Source organism: Caretta caretta, chromosome 8, assembly GCF_965140235.1.
Source record: "Caretta caretta isolate rCarCar2 chromosome 8, rCarCar1.hap1, whole genome shotgun sequence".
NCBI classification, from domain to species: Eukaryota; Metazoa; Chordata; order Testudines; family Cheloniidae; genus Caretta; species Caretta caretta.
This window is the reverse complement of record NC_134213.1, coordinates 16,904,770-16,929,110: the sequence shown is the minus strand read 5'-3', so window position 1 is coordinate 16,929,110 and position 24,341 is coordinate 16,904,770. Positions and strand designations below refer to the sequence as shown.

The window sequence follows — 24,341 nt, the reverse complement described above, 5'->3', positions numbered from 1 at the left end:
CACACTTTTTAGAGTGTAAACAAACTCCAGTAACTTTAACTTCTGAGCTTGGCAAATTAATTAAAGCTGAGACCCTGTGCGGTAGGTGACAGTTCTCATCCTTGTTAGCAACATGCTGTGCCAAAGTAAAGATGATCATTGAACACCAAATAAAGTGGAAATGAACATAAATTGGATCTTAGGAAAGCCTTGCTTTTCAGAAACAAGTGCACGTTTTGGAAGAAATTTCACAGGACTTTGTGAAAAATTAAGTAAAACAACAATAAATTCACAGGGAAACCACAGCGCTTGAATTGCCTGTTTTGCTTTTAATCAGTTGGTCTTTTGATAGAACCCTGTGCACAGATAGGCCGTTCTTTGTTAATTTGTGTGTGTATTTACACTCCCATTACCTGTTGCTTCAGGGTACATGTATACCAATAGAAAGTCATTTATAAGAAATGTAATAAACTGTAGAAGATAGTTGTTGAGATCCCTTTTACCAGGATGCCATGAAAACGCAAACTCCTTATTGACACTTTTTTTTAATCTGAGGTTTAACTCTGCTAATTACATACACTTTCCAAAAAGTGGGAAGTCTTGTAAACTAGTTCATTCTATTTACATTTGTATACCATTCCCACACTGTAGCATTTGCATGTCACTTCCCTCTTTTCTTTGGACCACGTGGTCTACCTAGATGCCAGCTTCATGCCAGCACCAGTAGTTCTAATGGTTTTTAACAGGCTGTTTAGCTTTCAGGTTTTTTTTTAAATGTCTGTTTGTTTTATGCATTCTAAGGGTTAGTAAGGTCTGGTAAATATGTATTATTAAGAAAACATTATTGCTGCAATAATACTAATTTTATTATGTCCTTGGGATGCTTAATAAAGGACAATTGGGGTCTGTTCTCCAGATTCCAGTTGACCTATGGGATATACAGACTTCAAGCATCAAGAATCTGACTGGTTCTTATGCAACAAATTTACAGAGAGTGTACTCATTTAATTTTATTTTTGCCTTACGTATAAAAGCATTTGGCTGCGCTTAAATTGTACATACTGCAAAATAGAAAACCTAAATAATGTTTTGTCTATTTAAACTTTAAAACTATTTTACATCCCTTTAAAACTTTACATTTCTCTGTATTTCCTTATTGTTCAGTAAGTTATGATATGATATATACAGGTGTGAGAGAAGTAAATGTCTAGATTACCCCTGGCCAATAACAATTTAATATATGATCATTGGATTCCAATAAGTGCTTTCTGCCATTAGCCTTGTGCAGTGAGAAAACAAATATTTGGCATTTATATATCCAAAGCTGACCTCTGGGTCTTAGTTAAGATTCCCTGCAAATAACTCACAGGATATGTGGGTGAAGGGGAAGAGGTATGATTTAACAAGCAAAATTTAAAAGAAACTTTGACAGACTTTTAAGTGAAGTTTTGCACTGAAGGTGTTTAAGGACTTTGTATGTTCAGACAGCAGCTTGAGTATTCTAGCAAAGCCCAAGTTACCTATTGTCATGTTGTTTTCACTGTGGAGAGATGCATAGTCCTCCCATAAATTAGATTGAAGACATTCCCATTATAAGCTTGTTTTTATATACCTGTGCTGAGTTCGTTATTATGTAAAAGGGTTAGAAGCATAAGAAAAACGTGCTTAATACATTTACCCCTGAGCAATGACTCATAATGCAAAGACACTTTTAAAAGCAGATAAAAAAGAATGCAAAGATGATGAGGGCTATTACATAGACACAGTAAGTAGAGTATGTGACAGTGAAGCATATATTTCACCTAAACCATCACACTATTAAAATAGATTGCACTTTGAAACTACCAGATTCTGTATGTAGTTTTAAATTAGTTGTAAACTATATTCATCAGGCCTCTGAAGAAGAGGTGGATCCAGAAGGAAGAGGGGTGATGATAGGTATGTGCTGATTTGATTCTGAGAGAGCATGCATTTATCTGGGATGAGTTTCTATATTCAGAGGTGTGAAGTTTCAAAGGTGAAAGCTGAACATGGCATTTTCTTTCACACACTCTGGGTGACAGATCAATAGCATTTTTAATAATCTTTACTCAGAAAGTAAAGCCACTGATTGTGGCTTCAAAAATAAAATGCAGTTTAGCCATTGGTGATAAAGTACTTCATGGAGGTGAGTGATGGGGGAATGGTGCTAATCTTGTTGTCTTGTAGGTATTGGTTAAGTAAGATTAAGATTTGATATACCTTTTTTTAATTGTTGTAGTCTGGTCAGGAATACCTTCATGATCCAAAATATATCTTCTTTCTTTTAACCGAAATAATCCAGCTTTTTGTGTTTGAAAAATTTAAAAACTAAAAATAGATACTTTTTATGTAGAACTGCTGTAGAGCCAGGTAGTCAGTAGAGAGAACCAAAATAAAGTAACCCACTCCCCAGATCATAGGGGAGACCACTGACTTTGAGCAAATTGGTATGTTCACCTCCACTGAAAATATTTAAGCTGGGGATCTCCATGTTTACTACATGGAAAATACCAAAGGGTTCATTCCCCAGCAGCTGTTACTGGCTTGTACGGAGCTGGGATTTGAAAAGAGAGTCTGAAATGTAAGCATAGGTGAAAATCTTACCAGCAATAATCTTCAGAGACTGTCAACCACAGTGACCGTGTTATGAGAGATCTCTGTCGCATGTAGTTCCCTATGTTTGGTGGGCAAGAGACTGCCTAAAGCTCGCTTTTTTACAGCTTTTGGGCCATTAATGAAAGATTGGTGAGAGTGTTAGTAAATCTGGTAAGTAGCCCAGTATTAGTTAAAGTAAAAAAATTAGGCAGGTAGTATTGGAAATTATTTAACCCAAAACTGAAATGCCAGCTCGTTTGAAATAGTTAATTGTCACCTCAGTTTTTGTTGTGAGGGTGACCAGTGCTTTTTCTTTATAAAAAAACAAAACAAAATACCCACACACCTCATTACTCAGACTTTTCCTACTTACACACAAGGTATCAGAATTAATGTAAAGCCTCCTTTTCACTTCAGTCAGTTTTCTCCTAACAATTATTGTAGCATTCTGATTGATGTGTCTTAGTGGTAGAACCAGGAAGATGATGTATTTAATAATGTTACCAGGGCATATCAAGAAATTGATGTGTATTTGTGTGTATATGCATGTGCGCACAAGTACATGTATATGCACATGCACATAATATATACATACACATTGCGGTCAAACTTTTCAAACTTGGATTTGTAAAGATAGACTCATAAATGCATCCTGTGCAGTGTATGAGGCAGAGGTCCTGGGGGGGAAATAGAATGCGATCATATAGTTAAAGGCTTTATGATAATACCTACACACAAGGAGACCAAATTAAGTTTGCACAGGCAACCTTAATTCTGGCACTTCCTCTCTTTTGAGCATTTAACACTGAAACCTTGTGATGATGATTTAGTTTTTTGTGTATAATTTCCTAGGTTTTAAAAAGTAAACAGAAAATTCATCATGTACATCACATGACACACATGAGTCATCAGCAGGGTTCCAACCTTTAGATCCACCACTTAAATCTCTGACACCTGTTCTAATGGCATAAATGATAGCAGTAGTAGGTTGTTATCCTCTCTGTGGACCTGCAATCAGAAGCAGATGGAACACTTTCTTGGTGGGTTTCACAGATATTTTCTGGCAGCAGAGGAAAGGTAAGACTCAGGAATCCTGGCTTCCATTCCAAGCTCTGGAGGGAAGCGTGCTTTAGTGGGCACTAACTTCTCTGTCCCATCCCCCCAGTCTGTCTCTTTTCTCCACCCTGGTTCCTCATCCCAGTCCCAGTCTTCTTGCCTGCCATTCCCAGTTCCCTGTCCACACTGGATACCAGTCTTAAACCCCTTTTTGGGACTCTTTATCCAATCTAATTCCCAGCATCCTGGCTCCTGGTGAAATCTGTCCCCAGATTCCATATCCTTTTCCCTAGGTGGTTCTTTTGTTTCTGTTGTGTCAGCATCAAGCATCTTCTTCCTTTAAGCCAGCAGGGGCACATTGAGAGCACAGAAGAGACAGGTTCTCTGCTCTCAGGATCAGGACCTGACATAGCCCACAGTAACCCAGAGCTGCAATTGCAGGGAAAGCTCTGCTAATCCCCAGTCTGGAGCATGCTCAGTGCAGATGAAATTTTGGGGGAATTAGCTGCTAAAGTCTAAGAAGACACCACTAAGCATGTCCAAACTGTAATTTTTTTTAAAGACATATGACCTGGCCAAATTTAGGCAGACTTTTCATGGAAACAGCAAAAGCCACAACCCTGAAACAGACTACACCTGCCAAATTTCAAGTCTCTGCTCCAAATTTCAAGTCTCTTGAGCATGAGAATGCTCAAGCTTCTGAAAGAAATGGAAAATTAATATGGGCCTATTTTTCCCTAGCCTCCTTCTCAAAAATAGCTGAATTGTTTTGTCTGAAATCTTCAAAAAATGTTGAGCCTGACACAGACACCCAGCATGGAAAATTTCAGCCCAAATAGGGAAAGTTAGTCAAAAGTTATATCCAACTGAAAGGATAGTCTGATAGGAATAGTTGGGCAACCTTAATAATAGGCAATGTTACCATTCCTGCGTATAATTTATCTATATAATGTGCACATGGTCCTGTCTTTTAATCTACCAAAATGAATAACAGCAGTACTTTTTCAGCCTTTTTTCCATTTATGGGCAAATCCGTACAACTGTGATAATGAGTAAATAGTATCATCATAGTTTACCAATAAAACGTTACAGACAGTGTGAGACTGCCTTAAATAAATCTTCTTTTTTAAACTTTTACTTTTTTTTAATTGGCAAGGAAAAATTGAGTTGAATATTCTAGTGAGATTACATTTTTAATAATGTAATATCCCGTTTCTGAGATTTTTTTCATACTTGATTTGAAAACTATATTTCTACTTAGCCAGGGTATGAAGTAAATAATTTATCATTTTTAAGGTAAAGCAGGAATACATGAGCAAGCCAGAAAATGCAATCCTGATGATCTAGTTTTTGTTGGTCAGTAATTTACTTCACTTTAGCATAATTTTTAAATCAAGCTGCCAGAACCAGTCCTTTTGTGAAGTATATCATGTTTCATGATTTGGACTTAACATGGAATCAGTGAAACTCCTGTGTACGAAGTAGTAGCTCAGTGGAAGCAAGATTACTGATCTTCCTTCGAATGATTCAGACTTGAGAGATTTTAGCAAATCTCTGACCTATTTTCTTTTTCCACTTTGACCCATACTATCTGCTTCTTAGACCAAAACTGATGGTCCGCTGTTTGCAACTTTTGCTCCAGTTTTCCAGCAGTCAGTTGCTGCTGTTGTACTATGCTTGTAATGTAGTACTAAGGGACAAGGGTTGCCAGTTTTCATATTAATTGGTAGGTTTTTTTTAATAACTTAAAGAATGTATCTGTATGTATTTTCTTCTCACTTTTTTCTGGAGTAACTTTAGTAATGTTAAGATGGCAGCTTGTACTTAGAACCACCATGGGTCTTCTGGGGTGCATTGCTCAGCCTGTTTTGTAGGTTCTAGATGTTTTTCTTAGAGCCACTCCTAGCCTTTAGACTATTAAGCCTCTCATCTCATTGCACAAGTATAACTCATTATCATTAATGACTCTAGTTTCATGTGGCTTTTGAGGGGAGAATATACCCTTTAGAACTGACAACTGTCTTCTATAATTCTATCTTTTGAAGAAGAGGAGATGTGCTTAGTTTTAACCTTATATAACTTCACATGCTCATTAGCAAGACTAAATAATAGAGGTGCAGACTTGTAGACTAAGTGCATCTTGGAGACAAATGCATATCTTTAGTGGTCCATCCATTGTTATGCTTCGTTGTATTCCAGTGTAACATGCTCTGGCCATGTCAACAAGTTGACATTATGCAATTTCTTTCATTGTTTTTTAAACAAGCAGTAGATAGAATTGAAAACGTTACCAATTTTAGAGTGCTAAGTCGTGAAAAAAATTCAAAGTCTTTATGCACTGGTTGAAGGTTAATTATGTCTTACAATTACTGATTCTTTCCAATGATTCTATAAAAGTAGACGTAAGTATTGAATATGTTTGCCTTCACGTGTGTCAATAGAAATTTTTCACTTTTAAAAAACAAATGCAAAATATTTTTAAAAGGTGCTCTAGTAGAATTTTGAAGTGTTTTAATGCAATTTGGCTTAAAAGTACTGTAACCACATCGTATCAGGGAAATTTTATAATTAGGATTTGAAAGAAACAAGGATGAACTGTTGTATTTTAAAACATTAAGGGTTTTTCTCAGTAGCAAAGAATTGAACTGAAGGAAGGCTTACTACTTCAGGGGAGTGAATAACTTTATCTGTCACAACTTTCTTCTAAAGTTTTCATAGTTAATTACAGATCTGTCAGTTTTCTAAGCTTCCATGTCTCTATCTCTGTTTTAATATTCTAGCAATAAGAGTCTCTTGTATCACTAATTCACTATTTTCCTATGATATTTCTTCCCAGTCTGCTCGGGGCTCTTGACCAGTGTAACTCACTTGGAGCCAAATGGATGTTAGGTTCTCTTTCCAGTTGTAAAAATGTTTATTTTACCTCTTCATGCAAACATGTCCACTCATGGCAGTGGACGTTGTACAGTGAAAATCTGGCTCACAGCACCAAGAGTTTTACTGCCCCCTTCTTTGCCTATGTTTGGACTCTGAGCTTGCTTTGAGAAGTCTCTGGCAAATCATTAACCAAAAAAATTGCTGTTAGTTAAATAACTTGATTTAGGAAGAGCTAATTTCTCTCTACTCTTCTCTTCTCTTTCCAGCCAGTCTTTATTTCTGTCTTTGTCTTTCTTTTGTCTGCCTCTAAAGAGAAGCAAATAACGCCTTCTCCCCCAACCCCCATGTTGGTGTCACTTGAGCAGCCCAGTAGGAAAGTGCTTATTATTTAGTTTATGTAAGGTATTTTAACCCTACATATGAAGTGATGTGTTAAATGATATATAAATTAATGGAAGTTTTTCCCTACAAATGGAGTACTGGACTAGGACCCTGAAATCCTAAAATAATTATTTCAGGGTGTGTGAACATAAGTCTACAATTTGGAACACTTTCTTTTTTGCATGTGCCTTCCTGTCACCTCAATTTTTTTATTCATTTAATTCGAGAAGAGTCAGTTAACTGATTTTTCTGAGGATGGTTAAAAATACAATTCTGCAGTGAAAGGATAGACCATGAAGTCTAATTTTTTTGCTCAGATAGTAGGTGTTTCCTTCTTATGCTGCTTTACTTTAAGAGATTATGGGTAAAGATTTATATTAATTACACAACTAGTTTGTTAATTATTTTATTAAAAATTGCATTTTGTTGTCTGAAATTCTTTAGTTTTCATTCATTGTGATCCATCCTAGTTTCCATGTTTGTGTGGCAAACAAAATACAATTTCACACAACTATGGAAAGGTAGCATCTGGTAGTTCTCCATACAGTCAGTAAATATTGTCTTTATCTGATGTAGTCTTGCATGTAAGAGATGCCAGAAACCCAGATTAGACAGTAGAGTGCTGGCTATTGTTGTATTAATCAGTTTATTTTTAGTTTTGTAAGTCATATTATCTGCTTTCTGTCTCATACTACATTTTATATGGTATTCATAGAGCAAATGAGCCTTCTTAAAAATTAAAGTTGATGGAGCTGTAGAATATGCTTGACATAGTCTTAGCGTTCTCTATGAAAATTGGTAAATAACTCTTTTCAAGGAAACATTGTCATGAATTTACAAAGTTTTAGGGAAGGAGAAGCAAGACATCAGGTAACTTGATAATCTTTCAGTATTCAAATCTAGTTTAGGTAATTCGGTAGCCCCTGTTATAGTAGTATCTGAGCACTACCCAAACTTCTGTGAATTTACCCTTGCCGGAACCCTTGCATGAAGCAGCAAAATACCATTATTATCCTCATTTTATACAGACTGGCATGTCCACACCGGGGGGATGAGGGGGGAAGAGATGTATTTTTATCACCATTAGTTCCCACCTCATAAAATGACACCCTTTTCTCTAGTGAAGTCAAGATCTAAATGACTTTACCAGGATAACAAAGAGACCATGTGGTGGAGCTAGGAATTGAACCCCAGTCTCCCACGTCCCAGGTTCATGCCTTACCCACTGGACTTGCTTTCTGAAATCTCTCTGGAAATCAAACCGGTAATGCTTTTCTTCTCTCTACCAGCCTGAAAAATATAGGGAATCTTTTTAATCGACTTATTTGATGCCAGCAGTGTGCTTGGCACAGTTATATTTGCCCAGTGCCAGCTCCCTGCCACAAGGAGTTGACAATCTAAATCAAACTGGTAATGTTTCTTGTGTTGTGAACAAAAAATTCCTCAGTCAAGTGAATGTTGGAAATGGTGAAACTATAGTATACCATTAAACACAGACATCAAATTATCTAAACAAACAGCAAGCAGTGTCATCAGAATCTGGTATCTACTTCTCATGAACTTGCTTGAAGAAGCTCTAAAATCACTACATAAGTATTTGTGTAGTGTCAGAATTGGAGGATTGAAGATAGTTTGAGATATTCAAAGAAGGGTATCAAAAAAAAAAAGTCTGGTCATACATATGATTGCTATGTGGGAGACTGTTAAACTTGGAGACATACACTCACTCAGTGTTGCAAAGTCCAGCACTGAATATTTAGGAGTTTCCTAGCGAGTGAGAGAGTAAATTGGAGGAAGAGAGGGCATAGTCTCTTGGTGAAGACAGCTGAATGCCATTGTGGAGAACTGGAGTTTCTCTTCATAGAGCTCTTATGTGTTGCTGGTCAAGTCACTCAAACCAAATTTTTCATAGGTGATCACTCGTGAATTCCTCCTAATTTTATGAGTGTCCAGCTTGAGACACTACAGTCTCTTTTGCAAAAGTGCTGAGCACTCACAGCTGGAAATGAAGAAAATGAGAAGTGTACTTGAATATATAAAGTACTATATAATAATAAAGTACTTTGAAAAAGCAGATCTTAGGTATCTTATATTTGGCGCCCAAAGTTAATACATACTTTTTAATCTTAATCTCATGCCTCAGCTCTCCATCCATAAAATGCTGACGATAATACCTGTTTATTTCACGGGGGTGTTTTGAATATCAATTTGTGTTTGTGAAGCACTCAGGTTCAGTAGTGGTTAGTTCAATAGAAAAGCTCAAGAGGCCATTCTGTGTTCATAATAGTGTTTGAGTAGTGTGAAATAAATAAGAACTAAGGCCATATGTTGAATAATGAGAATAAAACAAAATGGAATAGCTGCTTATTAATTGAACACCATCCATTCTGTTCACTTAATGAGGCAGGGTCCTGTGGAAAAAGTGTGTGATCATGTAATTATCATAATACATATGCACAAGTAGACCAAATTAAGGTTGCACAATCAGCCTTAATTCAGGCACTTTCTAACTTTAGAGTGCTTGAATTTGTAACTGTAATCTTTTTACCATCACTTATGTAATTTCCTACATTTCTAAAAAAGCAATCTGAAAACATCATGTGACATCATGTTGACTTGCATGGTCATCAGCAGGATTAGATACACTGCACAGATACCTTTCACTTGAGCTAATGGAGTATGTGGTAGCAGTTACGTTGTCACCCTCTGTCAGGGGTTCTCAAACTGGGAGTTGGGTTATTACACAGGGGGTCGCTAGCTGTCAGCCTCCACCCCAAACCCCGTTTTTCCTCCAGCATTTATAATGGTGTTAAATATATTAAAAAGTTGTTTTAATTTATCAGGGGGGGTCACACTCAAAGGCTTACTATGTGAAAGGGGTCACCAGTACAAAAGTTTGAGAACCACTGCTCTATGTGGACTAACACTGAGAGTGAAACATGCTTTGTTAGTGGCTTTCGCAGATATATGCTGACAGGACTTGAGATACTTAGGTTCCATTCGAAGCTCCAGAGGGACGTGTGCTCTAGTGGACGTGAACTCTTCTGCCCATTCTCCCCAAGCTTGACCCCTTCTGCCCCATCCCTTCCAACCTATCCCTTTCCCAGTCTCATACCACCCCATTCTCTTCATGTAAACAGTCCCAGTGTCCACTCTTGAGGCTTCTTGTCCCAGTCTCCCTTGCCCAGCCAGTCCCCTCTTAGCTCCTCATTCAATCTGTGTCTCGTGTCACTTCCATCCCACTGGCTCCCAGTCAGTCTTCTTGCCCAAATAGAGTCAATGCCTCTCTTCCAACTCCCAGGCAGTTTCTCTTCTTCTCCCTCTAGTCCCCTCCTACTCCTTTTGCTCTTCTCTTGTCCAGCCTTTGTCTCCCCTACACTTGAATCAGATGGCTTCCTCCTCTGCATTGTCTGTGGGCCAGCAGGGCTTACTGAGCACACAAGAGGGACAGACTCCCTGCTCTTGGTTCCTCTGGCTGTGCACTGCAATGGTCAAAAAGGCTAACAGAATGTTAGGAACTATTAGGAAAGGGACAGAAAATATAATGCCAGTATATAAAGGGGAAAACAGGTAGATATCTGCAACCCCCACCCCACCCCTATTCTGTATGCTCCTCCTGAAGCTCTGGTATTAGCCAGTGTTGGATACTGGAATAGATGGATCATTAATTGACCCAGTATGGCTCTTCTTGTGTTATCCTGTCTGCTGGGAACATGACAATAATAAGGACTTTAATGGGTTAACAGGTACTAGGATAATCACATGGGAATCATTTCTTAAAAGAACAGTAAGAAAAGTAATCACAACTAAGGAATTCAAAAAGGTTGTGAATATAAAGCTCATTGGTCAGCAAGTGCAAAAGCTAATGAGCTTAAGTTTTCTGGAACTGAGAGCAGATCATTTTACACTTAATCTTACAACCATTCAGGGAGTATATGTAGCGTTTTAATGTGGCAATAGGAGTGCATTGTTGGGCCCTATTTGTGTTATGGCACGAAAAAGGAACTTTTTCATGTAATAGGATTCAGAGTAGCAGCCGTGTTAGTCTGTATTCGCAAAAAGAAAAGGAGTACTTGTGGCACCTTAGAGACTAACCAATTTATTAGTCTCTATTTGTTAGTCTCTAAGGTGCTACAAGTACTCCTTTTCTTCATGTAATAGGAGTTTGCTTACATGAGCAAACAAGTAGGCATGGGAGCTTTGATCTTGCTTATGCTTGAAGACAGCAGCAGCTCCTTTGATCTGGGAGGCACAGTGAGACGATGCAAAAGAAGCACGCTCTGCCCAGGTTCAAAGATAGACAGGTAATAGCGGTGAGTACACTATCAAAATGGTAGCCAAATTGTCTTCTTTAAATGTTTCTCCCTCTTCCCCCCAGGAAAAGGTTAGTCTAAAGAGACAGAATGGTTCCACTAGGGAGCGGAGGCCTTTGTTCACTTCCCAGCTTTGCCACAGACTTTCTGTGAGAGCTTAGACAAGTCACCTGATCCACCCCTGCCTCAGTTTCCTAGCTGTAAAATGAGACTAATAATACTTAACTAACCTATGCAGGCATTGAGGGCAAATGTTGGAGGCTCACTCTGATGGTGGGATCATCTAATTTCATAGTATGGTCACAGACTACCCTGTTATATTTTTTTAATTACATTGGATAATGTCTAAGACCTTTCAGATCATTCACTTCTCCAAACCCTAGCTGCCTTGGCCATCACTGTCATAATTTGAGGCAATGGGGGAACTGTAGCTTCGCCTGTGTATCCAAGCCATTACCTAATCGTGGTTCTCCCTCTACCTAAGATCAGAATTGAGGTTCTCTTTCTGTGGCATCTATTACTAATTGCCCCAGCTAACATTTCCGAGACCCAATTCAAGTAATCTTAGATGAAAGAAAGTATTAGAAGTAGAGATAAAATAACCATAATGAAATAAGCCCAGGTCACAGAACACTATGGAAAAGATTTGGTAGGTTGTCTCTAACCTTTGTTAATAAAAGACAGAGTATAAGATGCCTGAAAATCTCATATGACATAAGGTTTTCATTTGTCCGACACACAGTTTGGAAGTTTTTTTATCCCATTTCAGTGCTCAGGTCTCAGAGGTCAATCATTCTAACTGGATTTGCTGTTTTGTACATGCTGGTTTGTCTATTTAAGTTCAAGCATTAAATTTCAATTAGTGTTGGTGAGACTATTATCCACCATATCCTCTCTGGAAAGGAAAGCGTAGATCCTCTACTTAGCGAGAAGGAGAGCTGATAATAGATGGCATCAGTGAGGTGTCTAATGCCTATTTTGCTTCATTTTTCACTAAAAGGGTTAATGGTGACCAGATAATTACACAATAAATGCTAACAAAGGGGAAGGAACGCAGCCTGAAATAGGGAGATAACAGATTTAAAAGAGTATTTAGATAAGTTAGATGTAATCGGAAATTAGTCTAGGGTTCTTGAGCTAGCTGAACCAATCTTGGAACCATTAGAAATTTGAGAATTCATGGAGGATGGGTAAGTTCCCAGAGGACTGGAGAAGGACAAACAGTAATACCTGTCTTTAAAAAGAGGAATAAAAAGAACCTGGGGAATTATATACCAGTCAGCCTAACTTTGATACCTGAATAGATACTGGAACAAATTATTAATCAATTGTAAGCACCTAAAGGGTACTAGTAATAGCTAAGGCTACGTTTTAGTCACAGGTATTTTTAGTAAAAGTCATGGACAGGTTCACAGGCAGTAAACAAAAATTCACAGCCCGTGACCAGTCCATGACTTGTACTATGTACCCCTGACTAAATCTTAGGGAGGGGCGCGGCCCGGGGGCAGCATGGGTGTTTGGAGGGGAGGGTAGCCCAGGGGGGCAAGGATCCCCCACTGGTGCTGGGAGAGGGGTGTTGGCAGGGCTGGCAGGCTTCCTACCCGGCTCTGCACCTCCCCGGAAGCGGCAACATCCCCTTCCCTTAGCTCCTAGGCGGAGATGTGTCCAGGCAGATCTGCGCACTGCCTTCTCCCCAGGTGCTGGCTCTGCAGTTCCCATTGGCCGGGAACCGGGAGCGTGCAGGCCACGCCTCCCCCTAGGAGCTGAGGGATGTTGCCACTTCTGGGGAGCCCCGTCCCATTTCCCCCTCTCCCCCCCCCCGAGGTAAGCACCACCCAGAGCCCTCACCTCCTCCTGGACCCTGAGCCACTGCCCCCCCCCAAACTCCTGCTGCTGCTGGGGTGGGGGGAGAGGGATGCCCCGGGACTGCCCCAGCAGTGGTCGGTGCGGCTAGCCCAAGGGCTGCCCGAGCTGCTCAGGTGGCCCTCAGGCCAGCCTCACCAGCCGTTGCAGAAGTCACGGAGGTCGTGAAAAGTCACAGAATCCATGACTTCTGTGACCTTTGTGACAAACTCTCAGCCTCAGTAATAGCTAACATGGATTTGTCAAGAACCAATCATGCCAAGTAAACCTCGTTTCCTTCTTTGACTGGGCTACCGTCCTAGTAGATAGAGGGGAAGCTGCAGATGTGATATATCTTGATTTTAGTAAGGCTTATGACACAGTCTCTCATGAAATTCTCATAAGCAAACTAGGGAAGTTACTATAAGATTGGTGCAAACCTGGTTGAAAGATTGTATTCAGAGTAGTTATTAATGCTTCTCTGTCAAAGTGGGGGGATGTATCCAGGGAGGACCCACAGGGGCGAGGCCTGTCTGATACTAGTCAATATTTTCATTAACTAATTGGATAACAGAGTAGAGGTGACACCAAGCTGGGAAGGGTTGGTAACACTTTGGAGGACAGGATTAGAATTCTAAATGACCTTGACAAATTGGAGAATTGATCTGAAATCAAGAAGATGAAATCCAGTAAAGACAAGTGCAAAGTACTACACTTAGGAAGGAACACTCAGATGTACAACTACAAAATGGGGAACATCTGGCTAGGCAATAGTACAGCAGAAAAGGATTTGGGGGTTACAGTGGATCACAAATTGAAAATGAGTCAACAAGCTGCCGGACGCTGGGTTGTGGGATTTGGTGGGGTGAAGTTTTTGCTTTATTACACCCCATGCAGGTTCGGGGCGGCTGAGGAGGCAGTATGTTTCTGTTTAGCTCCCCGGGCTCATCAGTAATCTCCTTGACTCCAGAGAGATTACTGATGAACCCAGGAAGCTGAGTAGCAAATACCACTTCCTTAGCCACATGGGAACTTGCATGGGCATATGAAAAGTTTCTTTGGGAGGAGACGCTTTTCCCTGGGACAGCTTGGGGTCTGGGCTGGGGAGGCACGGCATGGCTGTGGCCGGCCCAAGGCTCCTGGCTGCGGGGGCGCTCAGGACCTCCTCTAGCCAGGGAGGGCGGGAGGGATGCTCGGTGTTTCTCCAGGTGGAAGGGGCTTATGGCTCCAGCCACTAGGCGGTGGCAGGGGTCTTGTGGCTCCAGCTGCAGAGGGGTGGCGGGGCTCTGGCCTCAGGGAACAGAACAGGTGGAGCTGGGGGCTAGCCTCCCCGAAGGAGGGCTCTACTTACCGCCCATGCTCTCCCTCCTAAATCAAGAAAATAGCAGACTATGATTTTGAGTACTTGTGGCACCTTAGAGACTAACAAGTTTATTTGAGCATAAGCTTTCGTGAGCTACAGCTCACTTCATTGGCTGCTACTCTGAAACCTATGATTTTGAGGAGGCTGAGATCCTGTCATAGGCTTACTTATGCATCGTACAGTCTTCAGCCACTATGATGATTTAAAGCACTCCAGGGAAGCATTGCAGAAGCAAATGGTGAAAACATCTCACTCAAAGACCATGTGTGAAGAGGTGCAAAGTGGATATTGTCTTAGAAAAAGTGGAGTGTTGAAGTTAGAAAGTGCCAAGTGGTCATGTGGTAATCACAGTTTTAGAAAGGTTTGAATGCTTCTGTAGATGACAGTAGAGACAGATGCTGATAATAGCAGTGGTTCTTTCAGGAACTTTCCTGAATATTGAATTTCCTGGTCCAATCTGTTGATCTTTTTGTTAGAAAAATATTTACCATTAGTGAGAAAACAGCCAAATATCAAAGTGAATTCAAAAAGTAACTCCATTCCACGTACATTTTCCTTCATTCTCCTGGATTCTCTGAATGGATAGTTGTATTAAATGGTAACCTTGACCTGTTATTGAAGCTGAACATTTTCTCCACAGTAGGAAGTGAAGAGGAATCTTTGAGCATGGGGGGGCTTAGTATTAAGTATGACTATCTCAATGAGAAACATTAAGTACCCCAAGGAAAAATATTTCTCAGCCCTGGTCTACACTAGGACTTTAGGTCGAATTTAGCAGCGTTAAATCGATGTAAACCTGCACCCGTCCACACAATGAAGCCCTTTATTTCGACTTAAAGGGCTCTTAAAATAGATTTCCTTACTCCACCCCTGACAAGTGGATTAGTGCTTAAATCGACCTTGCCGGCTCGAATTTGGGGTACTGTGGACACAATTCGATGGTATTGGCCTCCGGGAGCTATCCCAGAGTGCTCCATTGTGACCGCTCTGGACAGCACTCTCAACTCAGATGCACTGGCCAGGTAGACTGGAAAAGAACCGTGAACTTTTAAATCTCATTTCCTGTTTGGCCAGCGTGACAAGCTGCAGGTGACCATGCAGAGCTCATCAGCACAGGTGACCATGATGGAGTCCCAGAATCACAAAAGAGCTCCAGCATGGACCGAACAGGAGGTATGGGATCTGATCGCTGTTTGGGGAGAGGAATCCGTTGTATCAGAACTCCGTTCCAGTTTTCGAAATGCCAAAACCTTTGTCAAAATCTCCCAGGGCATGAAGGACAGAGGCCATAACAGGGACCCGAAGCAGTGCCGCGTGAAACTGAAGGAGCTGAGGCAAGCCTACCAGAAAACCAGAGAGGCGAACGGCCGCTCCGGGTCAGAGCCCCAAACATGCCACTTCTATGATGAGCTGCATGCCATTTTAGGGGGTTCAGCCACCACTACCCCAGCTGTGTTGTTTGACTCCTTCAATGGACATGGAGGCAATACGGAAGCAGGTTTTGGGGACGAAGAAGATGATGAGGTTGTAGATAGCTCACAGCAAGCAAGCAGAGAAACCGGTTTTCCTGACAGCCAGGAACTGTTTCTCACCCTGGACCTGGAGCCAGTACCCCCCGAACCCACCCAAGGCTGCCTCCTGGACCCAGCAAGCGGAGAAGGGACCTCTGGTGAGTGTACCTTTTAAAATACTATACATGGTTTAAAAGCAAGCATGTGAAAGGATTACTTTGCGCTGGCATTCGCGGTTCTCCTATATGTACTCCTAAAGCCTTTGCAAAAGGTTTCTGGGGAGGGCAGCCTTATTGTGTCCTTAATGGTAGGACACTTTACCACTCCAGGCCAGTAACACGTACTCGGGAATCATTGTAGAACAAAGCATTGCAGTGTATGTTTGCTGGCATTCAAACAACATCCATTCTTTATCTCTCTGTGTTATCCTCAGGAGAGTGAGATATAATTCATGGTCACCTGGTTGAAATAGAGTGCTTTTCTTCAGGGGTCACTCAGAGGAGCCCATTCCTGCTGGGCTGTTTGCCTGTGGCTAAACAGAAATGTTCCCCGCTGTTAGCCACAGGGAGGGGGGAGGGTTGAGGGGGTAGCCACGCGGTGGGTGGAGGCAAAATGCGACCTTGTAACGAAAGCACATGTGCTGTGTATGTAATGTTAACAGCAAGGATTACCCTGAAAGAGTGTAGCCACTGTTTTATAAAATGTGTCTCTTTAAATACCGCTGTCCCTTTTTTTTTCTCCACCAGCTGCATGTGTTTCAATGATCACAGGATCTTCTCCTTCCCAGAGGCTAGTGAAGCTTAGAAAGAAAAAAAAACACACTCGCGATGAAATGTTCTCCGAGCTCATGCTGTCCTCCCACACTGACAGAGCATAGACGAATGCGTGGAGGCAAATAATGTCAGAGTGCAGGAAAGCACAAAATGACCGGAAGGAGAGGTGGCGGGCTGAAGAGAGTAAGTGGCGGGCTGAAGAGAAGGCTGAAGCTCAAATGTGGCGGCAGCGTGATGAGAGGAGGCAGGATTCAATGCTGTGGCTGCTGGCGGACCAAACCAGTATGCTCCAGTGTATGGTTGAGCTGCAGCAAAGGCATCTGGAGCACTTGCCACTGCAGCCCCTGAGTAACCAACCGCCCTCCTCCCCAAGTTCCATAGCCTCTACACCCAGATGCCCAAGAACGCGGTGGGGGTGCCTCCGGCCAACCAGCCACCCCACCACAGAGGATTGCCCAAAAAAAAGAAGGCTGTCATTCAATACATTTTAAAGTTGTAAACTTTTAAAGTGCTGTGCTTAAAGTGCTGTGTGGCATTTTCCTTCCCTCCTCCACCACCCCTCCTGGGCTACCTTGGTAGTCATCCCCCTATTTGTGTGATGAATGAATAAAGAATGCATGAATGTGAAGCAACAATGACTTTATTGCCTCTGCAAGTGGTGATTGACGGGAGGAGGGGCGGGTGGTTAGCTTACAGGGAAGTAGAGTGAACCAAGGGGCGGGGGGTTTCATCAAGGAGAAACAAACAGATCTTTCACACCGTAGCCTGGCCAGTCATGAAACTGGTTTTCAAAGCTTCTCTGATGCGTACCGCGCCCTCCTGTGCTCTTCTAACCGCCCTGGTGTCTGGCTGCGCGTAACCAGCAGCCAGGCGATTTGCCTCAACCTCCCACCCCGCCATAAACGTCTCCCCCTTACTCTCACAGATATTGTGGAGCACACAGCAAGCAGTAATAACAGTGGGAATATTGGTTTCGCTGAGGTCTAAGCGAGTCAGTAAACTGCGCCAGCGCGCCTTTAAACGTCCAAATGCACATTCTACCACCATTCTGCACTTGTTCAGCCTGTAGTTGAACAGCTCCTGACTACTATCCAGGCTGCCTGTGTACGGCTTCATGAGCCATGGCATTAAGGGGTAGGCTGGGTCCCCAAGGATACATATAGGCATTTCAACATCCCCAACAGTTATTTTCTGGTCTGGGAATAAAGACCCTTCCTGCAGCTTTTGAAACAGACCAGAGTTCCTGAAGATGCGAGCGTCATGTACCTTTCCCGGCCATCCCACGCTGATGTTGGTGAAACGTCCCTTGTGATCCACCAGAGCTTGCAGCACTATCGAAAAGTACCCCTTGCGGTTTATGTACTCGGCGGCTTGGTGCTCCGGTGCCAAGATAGGGATATGGGTTCCGTCTGTGGCCCCACCACAGTTAGGGAATCCCATTGCAGCAAAGCCATCCACTATGACCTGCACGTTTCCCAGGGTCACTACCCTTGATATCAGCAGATCTTTGATTGCGTGGGCTACTTGCATCACAGCAGCCCCCACAGTAGATTTGCCCACTCCAAATTGATTCCCAACTGACCGGTAGCTGTCTGGCGTTGCAAGCTTCCACAGGGCTATCGCCACTCGCTTCTCAACTGTGAGGGCTGCTCTCATCTTGGTATTCATGCGCTTCAGGGCAGGGGAAAGCAAGTCACAAAGTTCCATGAAAGTGCCCTTACGCATGCGAAAGTTTTGCAGCCACTGGGAATCGTCCCAGACCTGCAACACTATGCAGTCCCACCAGTCTGTGCTTGTTTCCCGAGCCCAGAATCGGCGTTCCACAGCATGAACCTGCCCCATTAGCACCATGATGCATGCATTGGCAGGGCCCATGCTTTCAGAGAAATCTGTGTCCATGTCCTGATCACTCACGTGACCGCGCTGACGTCACCTCCTCGCCCGGTATCGCTTTGCCAGGTTCTGGTGCTGCATATACTGCTGGATAATGCGTATGGTGTTTAATGTGCTCCTAATTGCCAAAGTGAGCTTGGTATGGCGTCTGCACAGGTAACTCAGGAAAAAAGGCGCGAAACGATTGTCTGCCCTTGCTTTCACAGAGGGAGGGAGGGAACGGGGGCCTGACAATATGTACCCAGAACCACCCGCGACAATGTTTTAGCCCCATCAGGCATTGGGATCTCAACCCAGAATTCCAATGGGCAGCGGAGACTGCGGGAACTGTGGGATAGCTATCCACAGTGCAACGCTCCGGAAGTCGACTCTAGCCTCGGTACTGTGGAAGCGCTCCGCCGAGTTAATGCACTTGGAGCATTTTCTGTGAGGACACACACACTCGAATATATAACCGATTTCTAAAAAAACGACTTCTATAAATTCGACCTTATTCCGTAGAGTAGACATACCCTCATTTTCCAAGGTGTGTGGAGGGAGGGGGGAGGAAATAATCTTAGAATAATTTTAGAAATTACCTTCCATGCATGATTTCTGTCTCTTATTTGAGCAGTGCTTTGTAGGTGATTCTGCAAGGAGGGAAAGGGATACAGTTTATAACCTATTCTTAAAAATGTGCAAAATTAGCAAATTAATGAGTATTCGTTATTTATGGGATGATTTAAAACTATGAATTGTGTATTCATGATTTCTTCATGCTGATATTTTGACTCTAACAAAGAAAGACTCCCTGTGCAGTGAACAAAAGTGAACTATAATAAAAGCAATCTCCTGGGTTAGGGTATTATCCTTCTCCCATTTCAAGTAAATGGCATAGTTCCCATTGACTTCAAAGGTTTTGGATCCACACCCTTAAAGAAACTTCTCCTTTGCATACAGTTTGCCAAAATGGTCACTTTAAGTTGTCTGTGTTTCAGACAGAAGTTACAGTCTGGGGCTTGAAGGATGGACAGGGGGTTAGGTGTAAGAAAATCAACAAATGATATCATTAGAAAACCAAAATAGACTTGAATAAAAAATTTACATCTCTATTTTCCCCATTAGTTATTTATGTGGAAAGTTCTGTTGGTTCCATAACACTAATCAAAGCTGCCTGTAATTATTGAGCCCTGCTACTAAACATGTTTGCTTCCCCGTCTTCTGGGTTCAGTTATTATTTGGTGTTATCAAGATGCGTTGAGCTTTATTTTTATTTTGCTTAATACTTTCCAAATCCATTTAAAAAAAAATCATGATACACAGATTTAGCTTTTAACTGTTTGATCTTATTTCATTTTTCTCTGACAAGAACTTGGGCTTGTTTTTATTAATCATTTGATAAACAAGCATGTGGATTTACCTCCACATGGGGTTTTTGCTTGTTTTTATTAGTCTGTTTTGATAAAGAATCCTACTTTCTTATTCTACATTGCAATCTTTTGTTTAGATGTTCTAAATAATTCTGCATTTTGCTGCTCGTTGTTGTTTGTCTCAATAGAATCTGTTTCTGACTAGTTTGTACTCTTTCTGCTCATGGATTTTAATTTTTCTCAGCCAAATTTCCACATGTTCGCTAACTGCGAATCTATAGATATTGACATTAATCCCATCAAAGAGAAATGTTGTCAAACTCTTTCGTAGTGTAAGCTTGTCATGGTTCTGCTAAATTTCTTTCCTTATTATTTTTGCAGATAGCCCAAAGGATGATGATGATAATAATAATAATAATTATTATATATAATTTATTAAACTATCTCTTGCTGATAACCCTGAGACAAACACTCTTGTGTTTGGACAAGGGACACTGAGCCTGTCAGCAAAGATTTCTGAATGTAAATTTTCAAAAAAACACACATTAACTACAGTTTAGTTTTCTACAAGAATGTTAGGCAAAGTGGGAGGTTAGAAGTAGAGACATTTGTGAATTATACTTTCTAGCATTTAAGGTTGACCTAAAGTGGTGATCCCAACGGGTTAACTGTTCCCTAGTAAAGGATACAAAGGACCAGCTGCAGCAAAGGCCGCCTATTTGTTCTCCAGCGGTTTTTGTATGTATTATTATTAGTTGTAGTATTAGTATTATTTATTTATTATTATTTGTTTGAAAGCCTCTGTTTGAAAGTTGTTTGGCTGTGAAGAAAATCTTCAAAGCATGAAGCAAGTATAACTGATGCAGCAATATCTGCTGGAGAGCCTGGTGTGAATTGTCCCATTCATTTAGCTGATGCTCACTCGGATGCAAATGGGATATTTTAATTGTTTCACATCTCATTAAAATGTGTAAGAAAGGAGAAGTGGTATGAAGATTTATAAGTGTATTATAAAGTGGAGGCAGGCTGATGTAGGACTAGCTTAGGCAGAGAGGAGGGGGAAAATGAGGCTGAAGATGCATAAATTAAGATGGGCAGGCCTTTAACAACTCATGGAACGGGCAGTGGCACTTAATTGGGTTTTATTCCTGAAACTCCGTTTTCAACAGTTTGGGAAATACCGATTTAAAGCAATATTTAAAAAAAAAAAAAGAGTTGAGGATTTTACAAAGTATGGGGGACTTAGGGTAGAAGATTAAAGAGCAACAGGGTCTCTCTCACTTCTCCAACTCCCCCTCTTCCCCATTAGGGATATCTGGGAACCCTAGTATTGTTAAATATCTTAGTTTAAGCTCCTGGATTGAGTGGGTCCATTACTTCTATTAATATAGGGGTTAATTTTCAGTATGGATTAAAATCTAGAAAGCTGTAGGAATTTCCACCTGCTGACTAAGATGTGAAGTTCCATCATGAATTTCTGTGATTAATTAGTAGCCTGGAAAAAGAATATTGTTTTTGTTGAATTTCTTGAATCATGACTCTGATATAAGCAATACAACATTTTAATACCTGCATATCACTGGGTACATAATCTGTAACAAAGATGATAGATTTAACAGGTCTAAGTGCAAAATATACTATGTAAATACATTACTGAAGTTACTTAACATACGTGACTCCTCTTCTGACTATGACATGGTTTTCCAAGAAGTATGACTGCAATTTCTTCCCTCCTGTTTGTTTTTTAGCCCTGGAGTGAGATCTGATGTAAGCTCTTCTCCGTCCACCACCTCAACAGCAACAGGACCACCTCCCAAGCTTTGCCTGGTCTGTTCTGATGAAGCCTCTGGATGTCATTATGGTGTCCTAACTTGCGGCAGCTGCAAAGTATTCTTCAAAAGAGCTGTGGAAGGTAGGATGTGTTTTGAGAGTTTATTATCTGTTAAAAATTATAAAACATATGTACAATCTAATGCCTCTGCAGGCATCCTTGCTACTTCCTAGAATCCTATGGGAAATTAACTATTTCTTCTACAAATGCTGACCTCATGTATATTCCACTGTGGGTACACGTGTACGCCATGTGCCCAGAGTCAGAGAATTTTGAAAGTAGTGTCTGTTGGTCTGCTCATGTACCCTCACTGTCCTCTGTGCCTCCAACTGTGGAGGTAAAGACCAGAGCTGACCAACCACTTCTCCAGTTCCTTCTTACCACCGTGTGACCTACGTCAGATCCTCCAGCATCCGTATCTTTGTCTTCCTTTGTGCTTTAGTCTGTAAAAATATATAGTAAATAGTTTTGAATTTTACTCAATAGTTTTAGCTAAGTTTTATAGTTAAGTAATTCCCCGTCTTGGGGAATTATCCTTGTGTACCACGTTAAGGGTGCTGTACTACATTCAGGCCTGTACACTTCAAGATCTGTACTTGTTGCCCATGCTCCTTCTCAGTCAGTGATGACCATCAGTGCTGCCTGTCCTGCCATGGGGAAGCTTGTGTCATGGCACGGTGCAGTGTCTGGTACACTTTTCCCAGTAGTACCAGGAAGTGCAGGAATTTGTCTTAAGAAGCACTTAACGGAGAAAGCTAAGAGATCACAGTCGGATCTGGGCTGGGGGACCTTTCCCCCAACCCCATTCAGCAGCTTGACTCAGCAAGGATTGCACTTCCTTAGGGACCGAATGGCTAGGCAGCAGTTGTGCGGAAAAGGACCTAGGGGTGACAGTGGACGAGAAGCTGGATATGAGTCAGCAGTGTGCCCTTGTTGCCAAGAAGGCCAATGGCATTTTGCGATGTATAAGTAGGGGCATAGCGAGCAGATCGAGGGACGTGATCGTTCCCCTCTATTCGACATTGGTGAGGCCTCATCTGGAGTACTGTGTCCAGTTTTGGGCCCCACACTTCAAGAAGGATGTGGATAAATTGGAGAGAGTCCAGCGAAGGGCAACAAAAATGATTAGGGGACTGGAACACATGAGTTATGAGGAGAGGCTGAGGGAGCTGGGATTGTTTAGCCTGCAGAAGAGAAGAATGAGGGGGGATTTGATAGCTGCTTTCAACTACCTAAAAGGGGGTTCCAAAGAGGATGGCTCTAGACTGTTCTCAATTGTAGCAGATGACAGAACGAGGAGTAATGGTCTCAAGTTGCAGTGGGGGAGGTTTAGATTGGATATTAGGAAAAACTTTTTCACTAAGAGGGTGGTGAAACACTGGAATGCGTTACCTAGGGAGGTGGTAGAATCTCCTTCCTTAGAGGTTTTTAAGGTCAGGCTTGACAAAGCCCTGGCTGGGATGATTTAACTGGGAATTGGTCCTGCTTTGAGCAGGGGGTTGGACTAGATGACCTTCTGGGGTCCCTTCCAACCCTGATATTCTATGATTCTATGATTCCTGCCATGAGGTCTGAGTTAGGCAAGGGAATCTACTCCCACAGACCCCATCGGGGTCTTGTCAAGAAGGCAGGAAGCATTCTCATAAACATGAGAGCAAATCCTCCTCCAGGTCCACTTCTAAGAAGTTGGATATAACCCTGCATAAGTTGATTCGGAGAGACAGGACCCCTCACACTCCAGGGACAGCAGAGTCTCATGCTCCATCTGATGACATTTTTGCTCTCCTTGATCCCCCAATTTCCTTAAGGGAGGAGTGTGTTCCCCATCCCATTGTCCAGCCATGGTTTCCTTCCAGCAGAACCGTCAGTACCACTGATGGATCCAGAATTGGCATTTTCTCTCTCAGTAGATTCTGAACCCCTGAGGAAGATGTCTCCTCCTCTGAGGACATGGGACCTGGACTAGTCTGGAGCCAACCTCCACCTCAGCACCTGCCTCACAGCTGTTGGTACCCCAAGCTGTGGGCACCTCCACAAACACACTTTGACTTGTTTTACTGGCCATGTTGGGGCCGTACCACCCTGCAGAGTTGACGAGATCCGCTAGGGAGTCAGTTCACCATTCCCCTGCAAGAGGACAGCCAGAGCTTCCATCTGACCCCATGGAAGCGGGAGGATTATGAGCCATATCCAGCAATTCTTCTGGTACCGACAAGGCTGTCATCATCTATGGATGAAGCAGTTTCTCCAATATCTTCTCCCATACATATCCCTAGTGACCATAAGCAGTTCCAGGAACTGTTATGTAGGATGGTAGTGGCACTGCAGATCTCCCTTGAGGAAATTCAGGATCCCCAACATAAACTCCTGGACATCCTACAGGCTTTTGGATCCAGCCAAATAGTGCTTCCTGTTAATGAAGCCATTCTGGAACCAGCAAGAGCAGTCTGGTGTACCCCAGCCACTAGTGCCCATACCCCTAAGAGAGCAGAAAAATGCTATTGTCTTCTCATTCTACAACTAACTCTTTGGTTATCCAGTTTGCTATGGAGACTTC

General features: G+C 42.0%; 1 protein-coding gene across 2 annotated transcripts in view; it reads left to right on the top strand.

Moving 5' to 3' along the window:
• Window positions 1-24,341, top strand: part of NR3C1 (nuclear receptor subfamily 3 group C member 1) — a 156,840-nt gene that overhangs the window by 81,926 nt on the left and 50,573 nt on the right. For both annotated transcript variants that reach the window (XM_048859929.2, XM_048859928.2), the window contains exon 3: window positions 21,702-21,865. In XM_048859929.2, coding sequence (XP_048715886.1) covers window positions 21,702-21,865 — 164 coding nt within the window. The remainder of the gene's footprint in view (window positions 1-21,701; window positions 21,866-24,341) is intronic.